The sequence below is a fragment of the Pan paniscus genome, chromosome 5, assembly GCF_029289425.2.
Source record: "Pan paniscus chromosome 5, NHGRI_mPanPan1-v2.0_pri, whole genome shotgun sequence".
NCBI lineage: Eukaryota > Metazoa > Chordata > Mammalia > Primates > Hominidae > Pan > Pan paniscus.
The window spans coordinates 135,958,257-135,974,641 of NC_073254.2; the positions used below are offsets into that span (position 1 = coordinate 135,958,257).

General features: G+C 37.2%; 1 protein-coding gene across 1 annotated transcript in view; it reads right to left on the bottom strand.

The window, feature by feature from the left end:
* The window catches only part of FRK (fyn related Src family tyrosine kinase), a 127,492-nt gene that overhangs the window by 16,222 nt on the left and 94,885 nt on the right, over positions 1 to 16,385 (bottom strand). The window contains exons 4-5 of the mRNA XM_003827562.6: positions 15,374 to 15,542; positions 10,467 to 10,625 (exon numbers count right to left, since the gene is read on the bottom strand). Of these exons, the coding sequence (XP_003827610.4) occupies positions 10,467 to 10,625; positions 15,374 to 15,542 (328 nt within the window). The remainder of the gene's footprint in view (positions 1 to 10,466; positions 10,626 to 15,373; positions 15,543 to 16,385) is intronic.

A 16,385-nucleotide genomic window follows, 5' to 3' on the forward strand; every position in this document is an offset into this window, starting at 1 on the left:
GCCCACTAACACAAATGAAAGGTCTATCCATAGTTATAAAGTATGAATATTACATTTGTACCACCAAGCTTGATACATTATTTTATTTCTCTGCCTTAGTCTGTTATTCTTAGAATAGGTTGCTCATCTCTCCAGACATGCACATACCTTCAATAGGCAAAGTTTCTCCTACTGCTAATTCTTTATAACTAAGTATAAAAAATTTATATAGTACAATCAGTTTGATTGTCGTTAGTAGAGGGGGGGTCAGCATTATTTTGTGGTGACTGACTCATTTGTATTTGTATTTGACTTACCTATTTTATATTTGTACACAAAATAATACTGACTCCTTCTACTTTGAAATGGGGTGAGTCATCCCTGGATAGGATTTAGCTGCCATACTGTTGACAGATGTTTTTAGATGTCTGGAGAATTAAAAGAATCTCACATCAACTCAAACTAATATTACTCTTATATATCCCCGTCTCAATAAGCTGAATACTACATAAAGTCCATTAGACTCATGGTCAAAAGCTTAGACACAAGCCCTGACTTGAGAGGCAGCTATATACATTACAGGGGCCAGGAAACCTGGTTTGAAGCTAGAGGGCCAGACTTTAAATCAAGGATATGCCTGATATTTCTTTGTGACCTTGGGCAAGCAGCTTAACATTCCTATGCCTCAGTTTCCTCATCTGTACAATGATAATAGTAACTACTTTATGGTATTCGTTGTTAAAATGAGAATTAAAATGAATTAATTCATGTAAAGCACTTAAAGCAGTGCCTGGCACCTAGAAAGAACTCAATAAATCCTATCTATTATTATCATTGCTCCTATCTAATCAAGATAAAACATGGAACTTGCTAAGCTAGAGATACACATGAATTACCTATGTGGAAATGACTGAAGGAAGACAAGCTATGGGTCTGGAACTCAGGGGAGAATATGCAGCAAGAGATATAGATTTAACGATCATAAGTTACAAGTGGGAGTTAAAACAGTAAAAGTGGGTGAGATTGCTAGGAAATGACAGAGAAACACCAATATTGAGGGTGGGCAGAGGAAGATAAACCTACAAGAAAACCGTGAAGAATCAGCCAGAAGAATATGAGAAGAAAACCACTGGAGAAACTTGTAACAAGTCAAAGGTTTTGAGAAACAGAAAATGCCATCATAGTCAAATTCTACAAGTAAGTCCATGAAGAAAAGGACTAAGACATTTGTCGAATATAATAAGGGAGACCCTGGTGATCTTGGGGATAGGAAGAGCAGTTTGACTGGAGATCAGGTATAAGGATTTGAGGGCTAAATATGAGTGGAGGACATGGGGACAGAAGGAGGAGGTGGCAAATTCCAAAATCCTAATCAAGAAGGAAGACAAGAAGGTTCTGGTAGAGGTAAACATAAAGTAATGGGAAAGCAGTTATCATAAAATTTGGGATAGTGTGGGGTTGTAATTGACAAAGTATTCAGGGGGTTTCTAGGGTGCTGGCCACATTCTAATGCTTGATCTGGGCAGTGACTGAATGGTTGCTTATTTGTTTGCTTTATAATTACATGTTAAACAATATTGTATAATTATGTGTTTTCTATATATATGATATTTTTAATAAAAAATGAAATAAATAGAGTCAAAAGAATTTTTTAAGGGAAAGACTTAAACAGTGTATGTGTGTGTGTGTGTGTGTGTGTACATATATATTTACTTTTTTAAGGCAAGTAGCATATCTCAATAAGATGTGAGGTGAAATTAACTCCTTACCAATCCTTTTGTCCTTTCTTTTTTCCCTGAGCACGCACAGAAGATTACATTTTCCATCTTCCCTTAGAGTTGAGCCCTGTCACTAGTTCTGGGCAATGCAATGTGTGCAAAAACGATGAACATCACTTACAAGCCTGGCTCTTAAAATCTCCCACATCTTTATGGCTAGAGGGATGCATTTCAAAATGGTAGAGCCACATGAGTCTAAATCCCTGTATTACCCTTTAGAGAAAGCCACCTAGCAGAGCAGTCTGGCCCATATCAAAAAAAAAGTCTATTGTTTTGTATTAAGTCATAGAGAGTTTTGAATTCTATATTATAGCAGCTGACATTATTCAGTCTAAAACAAGATGTGAGCATGAAAATAAATAGTATGCAGCATAATGGCAAAACATTGCTGCTATGATAGCCAAAATAGCTAGGCCTTTTGATATCAAATTCACTCAATAAGAAAGGAAATGTATGGAAATTAAGACAAGGTGGTTACTAACCGTGAGCTATGTGGTATCTTCTAAAATGGCTCCCAGTTACCAGTACCTCCTGATATTCAAGCCCTTGTGAAAGCCTCTTCTACTAATTGTGGCCTGGACCTAGTGACTCATGTTTAACAACAGAATATGGCAGAAGTAGGTGGGATATCACTTCCAAGATTAAATTATAAGAGGCTGTGACTTTGCCTTACAGATAATCTCCACCCTGTTGTTCTCTCGCTTGCTCACTCTAATAAAGCAAGCTGCTATGTTGCAAGCTGCCCAGTGGAAAGGTCCCTCTAGCAAGGAGCAAAGGGCATCTTGCAGCCAACAACCAGAAAGGAACTGATTTCCTCAGTCCAACAGCCCAGGAGGAAACGACACCTGCCAAGAGTCAAATGAGTGAGTTTAAAAGTGGATCTACCTCCATCAGAGCCTTCAGATGACTGGGTACTTGCCAACACCCTGACTGCAGCCTTATAAGAGGACCTGAACCAGGAGACCCAGCTAAGCTACACCTGGATTCCTAACCACAGAAACTGTGAGATAATAAACATTTGCTGCTTTAAGCCACTAAGTTTTACAAGTTTCTCCAGTGGTTTTCTTCTCATATTCTTCTGGCTGATTCTTCAGTTTTCTTGTAGGTTTATCTTCCTCTGCCCACCCTCAATATTGGTGTTTCTCTGTCATTTCCTAGCAATCTCACCCACTTTTACTGTTTTAACTCCCACTTATAACTTATGATTGTTAAATCTATATCTCTTGCTGCATATTCTCCCCTGAGTTCCAGACCCATAGCTTGTCTTCCTTCAGTCGTTTCCACGTAGGTAATTCATATGTATCTCTAGCTTAGCAAGTTCCATGTTTTATCTTGATTAGATAGGAGCAATGATAATCTTTTAATCTTTTGTGCAGCAATAGACAACTAATACAGATTGATATTAGGAAGATAACATCAGTGCTATGAATATAGTTAAAAACATGAACTATGAAGCCAAACTTCTGCCTTGGATGAGTTACCTAATCTCTACATACCTGTTTCTTCAACTGTGAAGTAGGACTAATAATACTTACCTCATAATGTGGTTAGAAAAATGAAGGAAGTTTCCTTGTAAGTTGTATTCCTAGGTATTTTATTCACTTTGTAGCAACTGCAAAAGGGAGTTTGCTCATGATTTGGCTCTCTGTTTTTCTATTATTGGTGTATAGGAATGCTTGTGATTTTTGCACATTGATTTTGTATCCTGAAACTTTGCTGAAGTTGTTTATTAGCTTAAGGAGTTTTTGGGCTGAGACAATGGGGTTTTCTAAATATACAATCATGTCATCTACAAATAGCGATAATATGACTTCCTCTCTTCCTATTTGAATACCCTTTATTTCTTTCTCTTGCCTGATTGTCCTGGCCAGAACTTCCAATACTATGTGGAATAGGAGTGGTGAGAGAGGGCATCCTTGTCTTGTGCCAGTTTTCAAAGGGAATGCTTCCAGCTTTTGTCCAGTCAGTATGATATTGGCTGTGGGTTTGTCATAAATAGCTTTTTTTATTTTGACATATGTTCTGTCCATACCTAGTTTACTGAGTGTTAAGGACCTCTTTAAAGAGAACTACAAACCACTGCTCAAGGAAATAAGAGAGGACACAGACAAATGGAAAAATATTCCATGCTCACAGATAGAAAGAATCAATATTGTGAAAATGGCCATACTGCCCAAAGTAATTTAAAGATTCAATGCTATTCTCATCAAGCTACCATTGACTTTCTTCATGATTTAGAAAAAACTTCTTTAAATTTCATATGGAACCAAAAAAGAGCCCGTATAGCCAAGACAATCCTAAGCAAAAAGAACAAAGCTGGAGGCATCATGCTACCTGACTTCAAACTATACTACAATGCTACAGTAAACAAAACAGCATGGTAGTGGTACCAAAACAGATATCTAGACCAACGGAACAGAACAGAGGCCTCAGAAATAACACCACACATCTAAAACCATCTGATCTTTGACAAACCTTACAAAAACAACCAATGGGGAAAGGATTCCCTATTAAATAAATGTTGTTGGGAAAACTGGCTAGCCATATGCAGAAAACTGAAATGGGACCCCTTCCTTATACCTTATACAAAAATTAACTCAAGACGGATTAAAGATTTAAACATAAGACCTAAAACCATAAAAACCCTAGAAGAAAACCTAGGCAATACCATTCAGGACATAGGCATGGGCAAAGACTTCATGACTAAAACACCAAAAGCAATGGCAACAAAAGCCCAAATTGAGAAATGGGATCTAATTAAACAAAAGAGCTCCTGCACAGCAAAAGAAACCATCATCAGAGTGAACAGGGAACCTTCAGAATGGGAGAAAATTTTTGCTATCTATCCATCTGACAAAGGGCTAATACCAAGAATCTACAGGGAACTTAAACAAATTTACAAGAAATAAAAACCATCAAAAAGTGGGCAAAGGATATGAACAGACACTTTTCAAAAGAAGACATTCATGCAGTCAACAAATATATGAAAAAAAGCTCATCATCACTAGAGAAATCCAAACCAAAACCACAATGAGATAGCATGTCACATCAGTTAGAATGGGATCATTAAAAAGTCAGGAAACAACAGATGCTGGAGAGGATGTGGAGAAAGAGGAATGCTTTTACACTGTTGGTGGGAGTGTAAATTAGTTCAACCATTGTGGAGGACAGTGTGGTGATTCCTCAAGGATCTAGAACTAGAAAATACCATTTGACCCAGCAATCCCATTGCTGGGTATATACCCAAAGGATTATAAATCATTCTACTGTAAAGACACATGCACACGCATGTTTATTGCGGCACTATTCACAATAGCAAAGACTTGGAACCAACCCAGATGCCCATCAACGTTGGACTGGATAAAGAAAATGTGGCACATATACACCATGGAACACTATGCAGCCATAAAAAAGAATGAGTTCATGTCCTTTGCAGGAACATGGATGAAGCTGGAAACCATCATTCTCAGCAAACTAACACAAGAACAGAAAACCAAACACTGCATGTTCTCACTCATAAGTGAGAGTTGAACAGTAAGAACACATGGGCACAGGGAGGGGAACATCACACACCAGGGCCTGTCAGGGGGTGTTGAGCAAAGGGAGGGATAGCATTAGGAGAAATACCTAATGTAGATGACAGGTTGATGGGAGCAGCAAACCACCATGGCATGTATATACCTATGTAACAGAACTGCATGTTCTACACCTGTATCCCAGAATTTAAGTATAATCTTAAAAAATAAAAAAAATTGAAAACAAAAATGAATGAAGTTAATATTTATAAAAGACTTAGAAATTGCCTGTCACAAGGTACTACAGTGTTTTTTAAAGAAAAAAAGTATATACATGATCCTCTCCTATCACTATCTCATATAGTTTATTTCCAGTCAATCACCTAATTTAATACTCTGAACAACTATATGAAGTAAGTATTGCAATTATTCTTCCCCATTTCATAGGAATTCCTTTTACTCAAAGGAATAGGTAACAAGTTGTGTGACCTATAATAGATGTTCTATAAGTATTTACTGGGGGAAAAACAAGCCAAACTAAACTTTTTAAAAATGGAGATATTTATCCTCTTTAAATTGTAATAAGATCTATCTGTCATTAATTACCCTCAATACTAAAGTTTTTTTACAGATCTTTCTCATTTTGGAGAAATGTATTACAAAAATTATCCAGCCAAGCTGAGAAACTACAAAAAAGGTTATATAGAAAAAATATGTATGTTATCTCAACTATCACATATGACATCTAATCCTATTACAATGGATAGAAAAAGGTTTGCACTGACAGGCATAATACTGGAGGAAATTGAGTGACACACATTTCCTACTTTGAAGGGTGCAGTAGCCTCAGTACTGCCTAAGTAAACATCAACACATACTTTTAATACAACCAACAGAGGTCAAAACCGATGTAAAAGTTCACAAACCTATGATGATTTACATTTGCAGCAAGAAAATATTTTCAAATATATTCCATTACTCAAGAATCTTGAGTAATGTTTTACTCAAGGTTTTTTGGCTGCATAAATGTCTTCTTTTGAGAAGTGTCTGTTCATGTCCTTCGCCCACTTTTCAGTGGGGTTGTTTGTTTTTTTCTTGTAAATTTGTTTGAGTTCATTGTAGATTCTGGATATTAGCCCTTTGTCAGATGAGTAGGTTGCGAAAATTTTCTCCCATTTTGTAGGTTGCCTGTTCACTCTGATGGTAGTTTCTTTTGCTATGCAGAAGCTCTTTAGTTTAATTAGATCCCATTTGTCAATTTTGTCTTTTGTTGCCATTGCTTTTGGTGTTTTAGACATGAAGTCCTTGCCCATGCCTATGTTCTGAATGGTAATGCCTAGGTTTTCTTCCAGGGTTTTTATGGTTTTAGGTCTAAAAAAATGCGCACCATCACTGGCCGTCAGAGAAATGCAAATCAAAACCACAATGAAATACCATCTCACACCAGTTAGAATGGCAATCATTAAAAAGTCAGGAAACAACAGGTGCTGGAGAGGATGTGGAGAAATAGGAACACTTTTACACTGTTGGTGGGACTGTAAACTAGTTCAACCATTGTGGAAGTCAGTGTGGTGATTCCTCAGGGATCTAGAACTAGAAATACCATTTGACCCAGCCATCCCATTACTGGGTATATACCCAAAGGACTATAAATCATGCTGCTATAAAGACACATGCACACGTATGTTTATTGCGGCACTATTCACAATAGCAAAGACTTGGAACCAACCCAAATGTCCAACAATGATAGACTGGATTAAGAAAATGTGGCACATATACACCATGGAATACTATGCAGCCATAAAAAATGATGAGTTCATGTCCTTTGCAGGGACATGGATGAAATTAGAAATCATCATTCTCAGTAAACTATCGCAAGGACAAAAAACCAAACACCGCATGTTCTCACTCATAGGTGGGAATTGAACAATGAGAACACATGGACACAAGAAGGGGAACATCACACTCTGGGGACTGTTGTGGGGTGGGGGGAGGGGGGAGGGATAGCATTGGGAGATATACCTAATGCTAAATGACGAGTTAATGGATGCAGAACACCAGCATGGCACATGTATACATATGTAACTAACCTGCACATTGTGCACATGTACCCTAAAACTTAAAGTACAATAATAATAAAATAAAAATTTTTTTAAAAAAAGAAAAAAAAAGAATCTTTCATCTTAATAATATTCATCATGATGGGCTGCTTAAGAGTGGTACATCCATTTTAAGACCACTTTATTGAATGTGAACCCTCTTGACTGGGGAAGGGGCTATCTGCAGTGAGCATTTGTTCATTACTCCTTCTGGCTACTAATCATCATCCTCACAAATGAAGGCACTGATAAACTTGACCCTAATGGCCTAACCCTGAAGCTGATAGGGTTCATACTTAGCCCTGAGTAAACCACATCACCAAGCCACAAAAATCCTCGATGTCAAAGGTGTTAGCCATGTACCAAGTTGATCTTTTCAAGCTAATACCAAGAGTCTCAAAACAAGCTTGACTCCAAGTCCCAATCTTGTTAGGTTCAGGATGGTCCCAACTTAATCTATTTATTCAATACCTAATTAGCCCATACTTTCTTATGTGCCAGACACTGTTCTAACTCTGAAACAAAGAAAACACTATCTGCCTGTGTGGAGTTATATTCAGAGGATACTAAAAATAAGCCAAATAAATAAGATACACAGTATAAGATGCTTAACAGCCAAGAAGATAAAATAAAAAGCAAGGGAAGAGGAATACTTTAAGAGTCAGTAGAAAGAGATTAAATTTTAAAATTCAGAGGGTGACCAGTGAAACACTCACCAAGATGGAAACATCTAAGTAGAGATTTTGAGGAAATGAGAAGTGAGCATGTGGATAAATGTCAGAATAACAAAAAAATTCAGGCAGAGGAAATAACGAGTGAGGCAAAAGCATGCCTGGATGGTAGGAAAAATAGTAAAGAGGGCTAGTGTGGCTGACGAAGACTGAGCAAGGAGAAGTTGTAGAAGATGAGATCAGAGAGGGAATAGAGAGCCAGGCCATGCAGGACTTCATGAGTTACACATGCTCTGATTTACATTTTAACTGTATCTCTCTAGCTGTTATGTTAAGAAGAAACTGAAGGAGACAAGAAGCAGAAGATGAAGACCAGCCGGGAGCTACTGCAGAATTCAGGTGGCAGCCTGGATCAGGGTAGGAGCATTGAGGAGAGGTAAAATCCTCTATATATTTTGAAGGCCAGCCAATGAGATTTTGCTAGCAGGTTAGAGATGGGACATGAAAAGTAGAGATGATGCCAAGGTATTAGGCCTGAGTTGCTACGGTCAAAGAAGGAAAGACTGCAAGAGTAGCAGATTACTGGGGAGAATACAGGGAGATCAGTTTGGGGCATGTCATCTTGAGATGTCTAATAGACATTTCTACTATAGTAGAAATTAGGGCTGTTCACAAACAATGATTTTTTTCCTCCTTTCAAGTACTTTAGAGAATTGTACTTCCCTATCCTCTTTGACTTGATTTGTCCAAATGGAAAGGGAACAGAATTACTTCTGTCACTTCTGGTCAGAAGCTTTAAGAATCAGGGTGAGATTAGTCTCATCCCCTTTCTCTGCCAGGGTGATCAAAAGAACTGAGCCACCAGCCAACCTATTTTGCAATGTAGCATGGATAAGAAATAAACATGTGTGTTAAGCCCTCAGGGATTTGGAGACTGTTAGTTATTGCAGCATATTTACATTATGCAGACTGATACAAGATTCAAGTGGAGAAGTTAAGAAGGCAGTTGGGTATGATTCTCAAGTAAAGGGGGAATAAAATTTGGAGAATTGTCAGGACATAAAAAATTAAACAATGAGATTAGATGAAATTAATAAGGGAACTAGTGATGTTGTGAACAGTCTTGGAGAACTCCAAGATATTGAAGGGTCTGGGAATGAAGGAAATCCCATAGGTTGAAAAGAACCAGCAAGAAAGGAAGGAGGAAATGCCATTGAGTGAAGTGTCCTGAAAGCCAAATGAAGGAAATGTTTCCAGGAAAAGAAAGCATCTATTGAATTAAATGCTGTCGATAGATCTGAGGATGGGGAATAGGCCATTAGATGTAATTATGTGAATATTATTAGGGACCTTTATGAAGCATTTTTTGTTAGCTATGACCCAAGACCACTTTTGCACTTTGTCCTGGGAATAAGGCAAAAGGGGTTATTTAATAGCTGAGTTTAATCTTTCTATGGTGGGTAACATATTCTGATGATGTTAAATTCAATATTTTTCTGCAAGGAAGCTGAGTATATTTCTGTTTTTAACAGCATTCAACAGGCCTTATTATGTTCTTTGTTATTCTTATCTTGTTTTGTAGCTTAATGTTACCAGCTTCATAAGTCATCCTGAAATCAGAGGATATTCTTATCTTTCTGAAATCTTTGTTTCATCATTCTCACCTCCCTTTACCTCTAAACATTCTATCATTCCATCCTGACATTTCAAGAAATTATGGAAGTCTCCTTTTCAAGCTCAAATTATTGTCAATACTTGATCTCACCTTCTTTGAACATCTCATTTTAATGCTCATTATACTGTATTGTTGTTTACTAAATTATCCATTTGTAATAAACATCAAAATTTCATAATGCCCTTCAGTCTTCTCTGACTACAGGAAGCAAACAGAGAAATAAAGTAATAGTATATTTCTGCTTTTTTGTCTGACAATTCTTATGTTGCCTAGCAGTGGAAGTATTTTAAACAGCAATAAGTACAATGTTGTCAAATACCAGCAAATAAAATAAACATAGGATACTTCCCTCCCTTTTTCCCCAAATGTATTCCATGTCCCTGAATTCTCCGTGCCATAGAAAATATTGGTCCATAACTGATAATGTTCAATTAGTGTAGGAAATAAAGCATCATGCAAAGCATCATGCTAAATATCCATTCTTTAATTTCCCACGTTACATTCAATTACCCTAATATATCTGTTGTGAATAATTTTCTCTTCCACTACATAAATATTTTCCACCTTTTGAATATACAATATACAACCTATTAAATAGTAGTTGAGCCATTCAGTGTTAAGACATTCATTCTCACAGACATACACATAGTAAATATCCTTTCGGTTACAGAAGGCTTGCTAAATTGACACTTATGGGACTAGCTAAACTAAATTCCTCTTTTTTTCCTCGTATTAAGTCTTTAGCTTACTTTGGAGATATTCTTGCAGACTTCCATGTCTCATCAACTCTGTAATAATATAAATTGGATCTTCTAAAGTGCAAACAGCATAAAGCTGGATAAGCTTTGGATGTCTTAGGTTCTTCATTATCTGTGCCTCCCTCAGGAAGTCATTTGGATCCATTGAACCTGAAACAAGAAGAGGGAGAAATCACTTTATGTTATTGAGGCATTCCTATCCTCACAGCAGCCTGGTGGGAATCATCAAGATTGCCTCCTGCTTCTCAGTAGAGTAAGAGCCTCAGTATCACAAATCTTCAGAGTTATCAAAAAGAGAATCAGTTCAGCCAGAGCAACCTAGTAACTGGATGTGTTGGTGCATCAGGAGTATACGGTTTATATGTTATGACCTGTAGGTGAAGAGAGGTTGATTCAGATCTACATGAAAAATGAAGGAAAAAGGAGAGACTGACAATCTAACTGATAAAACAAGGCATCTTAACACAAAAGGAAAACATTCTATGAACACGAGCGCTGAAGGTCACTGAATATTTAATTACTGCAACCAGAGACTGATACCTGCCCCGTCCTTGGTGCCCACTGTGGGAACAGCTGGACAAAAATCCTAAAACAGTGACATTCTGCCATACTTTTGTCTTTAATTCTGTAGGAACATAGTGTGTAGACCAAGTGGAAAACATCCAAGACCATCCCCAAAAGTTAATGGGTTTTTTTTTCACATGTTTTATATGTTCAACTCGAAACTGATATTTAATATTTTCTCCTGTACTATCTGCTTCCACAGTCAGAGCCTTAATAGCATGGCCAAATGGAGGAGAGACAATATTAAGGCCTATTTAGAAGACTTGTCTGCAATTAAATCATATTTTAATGGATCCACTCTGACTCATCGTGCAAGATGTCAAGTAGTTGACATCAAATAAAATCTAAGAGGAGGAAGATTATCTGGAGTTTACATTTCATCAGTAATTTTAAAATCTTTTCTTTTAGAATATGATGTTTCAGAGGCATTACTGTAATTAAAGGAATACTGTCATTTCACATCTTAGTATTCACTATGAATAATGCAAATATGGTTTCCATTGATGCTCAAAGAGACTACTACATTCATCATCCTCTTGATGTTGAAGACTTTACAACTGATATTTAAACCCAGACATGGATAAGCTTTGACATTCTAAGGCAAAACTATGACTTGTTTATTAATGTGAAGTTGAGTTAGTTACATGTGACCTGCACATCATTTCACATAAAACATTTGAGCAGTCTCCCCTTTGAGAACCCAGAAGTTCAGAACTGGACTAATCAGACTCTGCATTCTAGACAAATCTCAACTCTCTGCCACTAGTGCCCTGTGTGATCTTGAGCAAGTTATCAAACCTCTCTAAACTTCAGTTTCTTCATCTGTAAAACATGGCTAATAATTTTACTGACATTGTAAGATCATTACCAAGATAATAGCAATGCCTGCACGTATGTATTCAGTGACTGTTGATCATTATTTATATTATCATTGATATGCATAGTCTTGGAAAAACCAAACAGACCAGCTGTAAGTATATTTCATAGGCTAAGGAAGAAAAGGGACAAGGACTTAAAGAGAGAGAATAGGAGAAAATGGCCGATTCTCTTTTCTGTTACATGTTTCTGAGCTCCATCAATTCCATCTCTACCACTGGTTTACTCCACACAGTCAAATAGGATTAAAATTTGGAATCATAGTCACAAAATGGAGCTGAGAATAAGAGACACCTAAATCATAATAAGGGACTTTGTTCTTAATTGTTACAACTAGTTTGGCCTATGGTCAAATATAATATAGTGGGGACTCCCCCCACTACCACCCCCCAAAAAACAAGCTTCCAATGATAGCAGTAATTATGATAACCATACAGAAAATTAGGCTGGGCATGGTGGCTCAAGCCTGTGATCCCAGAACTTTGGGAGGCCAAGGCAGGCGGATAACTTGAGGTCAGGAGTTAAGAGACCAGCCTGGCCAACATGGTGAAACCATGTCTCTACTAAAAATATAAAAATTAGCCAGGCATGGTGTCAGGTGCCTGTAATCCCAGCTACTCAGGAGGCTGAGGCAGAAGAATCACTTGAACCCAGGAGGTGGAGGTTACAGTAAGCTGAGATCACACCATTGCACTCCAGCCTGGGAAACAGAGTGAGAATCTGTCTCAAAAAAGGAAAGAAAGAAAGAAAGAAAGGGGGGTGGGGAGAGAGAGAGAGAGAGAAAGAAAGAAAAAGAAAAAAAGAAAGAAAGAAAAAGAAAGAGAAAGGAAAAAGAAAATTATATATACAATATATATTTATGTTAATAAAATTTCTGTGTTGTGTGGCTATCAGATTCAAGCAATACAGGACACTCAAACGCATTCCCAAATCAGACTATGCACAAGAACTGAAATCACAGTAGGTCAGAAGCCTCTGCAGGTGAAGACTGTTTCAGAGCACTCCTTCATGGCCATGCTGGTTATAGCTCCCCAGCTGCAGAGTAAAGGAAACCCAATCTCAACTCAGCTAGTAATGTAACATTAAATATTAATTTTTGCCTGTCAAAGCTACTGTGGGAGTTCATTTCAGGCTCATCTTTATTGCGTAGTAGCCTGCTCAGCAATAAACAGCCGCTCAGATTGATTAATGGCCCCAGTGAAGTGAAGACATTTAACCAATCACTAAAGCTGTTTGTGGCTATTACACTGTAAATCAATAATAATTATTCCTGTTGGAGAGAAAACTATCGTGGTTTTTTTTTAACATGAGAAATCTGACTTTTTTTGTTGTCTTTTGACTTCCCAAAGGGCTTCCTTAGAGAACAACGTTAGGCAGGCTAGCTAGCTGCCTCTTCTTAGAAAAGAATTATTAGATTGGACAATAAAGTTCAGCCACCATTTATTAACAAGATTAGGGTTTAAAAGCATATACACAGTGATTGTGAAAATCTCAGGTGCTAGAATAGAATGTCCTCACCTGGAGCACTCACATAGCATCTGGCCACTTTAAAGTGCCTGTCTCTTGCTTCATCTGCCAGATGAAAATGCTGAAACTGAATTCCTGCACTAGTAAATTTGCACTTCAGTGGACACATCTGTCAGCAGCCCCATGGAGGCTAACATTTATTAAGAACTTGCTGCATATACTTTACATATATTGACTCCATTTGTCCTCATAAAACCCTAGAAATTAGGAACTATTATGATTCCCACTTCCAGATGAGAAGATTCCAAAAGGTTAAAAATTGTCTGAAGTCACAGAGGGCAGAGCCAGGTTTAAACACAGATTTATCTTATATCGAATTTGACACTATTCACTTGTTACACCAGAGGATCCCAGTGTTTTCAGTTCATGGAACCCTTAGTGTCTCCATAACTTTTTTCATGATGTCTCTAAGTGAAAATTTAAAAAAACCTAACAGTTATTTTGATTACTGGGTTAGATCCAAACAAGTTAAGAAGTATTTATCTTAACAATTTAATAGCCATTTGAAAAAGTAACACAGGTGAATTGAAAGGAAAACATAATTCTTCACTTAATTCTTAACTACAAGTGCTTACTAAAGTGATATATGCATCCCTGGGACACTGCACAATTTCTCCAATCTTAGAATCAGATGAAGCACTGCTACCCCCATTTTCTGGTCCATATTGATTTTTGTGTGGATTTTGCATTTGACCATAGCAACTATCAAAAACCCAGCTTCACAAAGATATGATGTCAACAAAAGGAATGTTGTTCTAAAGTTGAAACTATGAACTACTTCAAGGTAGCAGCTTGTACAATATTCAGGATGTTGACTTCAAAACTTTTAAGTATTCCACAGCACTCTTTTGAATTCACCGTGGTGCCCCCATGAGCCTTGGCACACAGTTTGGGAACCATGGTGTTACCCTATGCTGCTAGCCAACAAATCCCAAGTGCTCAAGTTCTGCCACCAGGAGGTTTACCAAACCTCTAAGAATTCTGGGCTAGGTAAATAATGCACGTCTCCCAGAAAACTACAATCTAGCCTATGTTGATTATTCTTACCTCTGTTATAAAGGTATATATGAGGCTACTATAGCAATGTTGCACTTTTATAGACTGTCACTTCCATGGAGCGTGAGGCAATAGTAATAAATGTGAGTTCAAATCCCAGCTATGCCATTTACTGACTTTTTCCTTATTATAATAATAGTTTTTATCCATCACTTACTGTGAACCAGGCACTATACAAAGCATGTCCACTAATGACCTAATTTATCTTCTCGGTTGGCCTTATTATTATCTCTGTTTTACAAATGACAAAACTGAAGCATAGAGTTCAAAAATTTGCTCAAGATCATATGACCAGAAAGTATTTGGAAAGTTACTTAGTCCCTCTTTAAAATGGAGGGAATAAAGCCTGGCTGAATAAATACTGATTTCAGTATAATTTTACTTGCCATCACAGGAAAAAGGAAGATGGAAGGGAAAAAAAGTTCCTACATTTTCAAATACAAGTTTCTTTAGATGGACCATTTTGCCTTTTAACCATACAAAATTAATACTTTTAAAAATATTTGTTCCCTGAATAGTATCAAGATTCCTTGTGATTTTTAAAATATTTTCAGCTAAGTCAGTATCTTTTAACTAAGGCTAGGAACAAAATGGGAAGAAGGACATTGGAAGACTGAATCCTAACTCAGAGAAGAGATGAGTTGTCAGACTCTTCAATCAGCGATATTTTAAGACTCAGCTGAACCAGGAAGTGTGTTCTTGTTTTTATATTTTAATGCCTTATCCATAGGTTGGGGTCACCTGGGCTAGAGACAATGACCACAACACCTGCTTGCTGCCAGTATTAGCCACCCTATGACCTCTTAGATATTTACAGTGTTAAATTGAGCTCATAAAAAACAACATATGCCATTTAACCTTTATTGTTCTCGCACCTGGTTTTAATGTTTTCACTGCTACTGGAGTGGTATTGTTCCACAGACCTTCCCATACTTCGCCAAACTGACCAGATCCCAATCGCTTCAGAAGCTGTATGGAGTTGCGGTCTATCTCCCATTGGTCCACGGTTTTATACGACAAATCAAATGGAGCTGGGACCTGGATCTGTTTCATAGAATAATAAGAGCAATTGTTAAAAAGAAAAAAAGTAGATTTAATATTATTTTGTTGAAAATAATAGTCTAGGTACTTTTAAATAAAACTTCTTAAAACAAAATATTGTAAACTGTATTATAATTACTTCAAAAACAAAAAGTATGGTGGGAGAATCTGCATTTGTTAACTCTTCAAATTGATCTTCCAGATCTTGGGAAGTCAGGCACCTCGTTGTCCACCTGTCTGATCCCATACCTAATGCCATCCTCACTCAGGTCTGGAATGACTTCTCTCTACCTCTTCGCCTAGCTAAATCCTCTCAGTTTCAAGGCCCAGCTGAAGTTCCCTCTCACCCACAAATCCTTCCCAAATTCTTTGGCTATAGTTTTATTATATGTATCACCTATTTTTGCATAATTAATTGTTTTATATTTTTCAAACTCATTTTTTCATTTCTTTATTTGTTCATTCATTTAGTTACTCATTCATTTAGTAAGTAAAATTGTTTTAAGAATTGACTAGGTTCTTTTCTATAAACAAAACAAGCAAGACCCCTGCCTTCCTAGAACTCATATTCTAGTTTACCACCTGCCCTATGGTCTCCGTTGCACCTTCTAAACTCTGCTGTTATGGCACAAAAGAATCCAAAGAAAACTCGTATATGAATGAGCATCTGTGCAAATAAAACTTATTTACAAAAACAAGCATACGTCAGTGTGAGCTCATAGGCCATGGTTTGCCTATACCCGCCTCAGGTAATAAAATGACAATTTTTTTCCTGAACTGATATTCCATGAAAAATACTCAGATATCTGAAGGAAAAAAGTTAACTTCAATAAAAAAACACAGCTT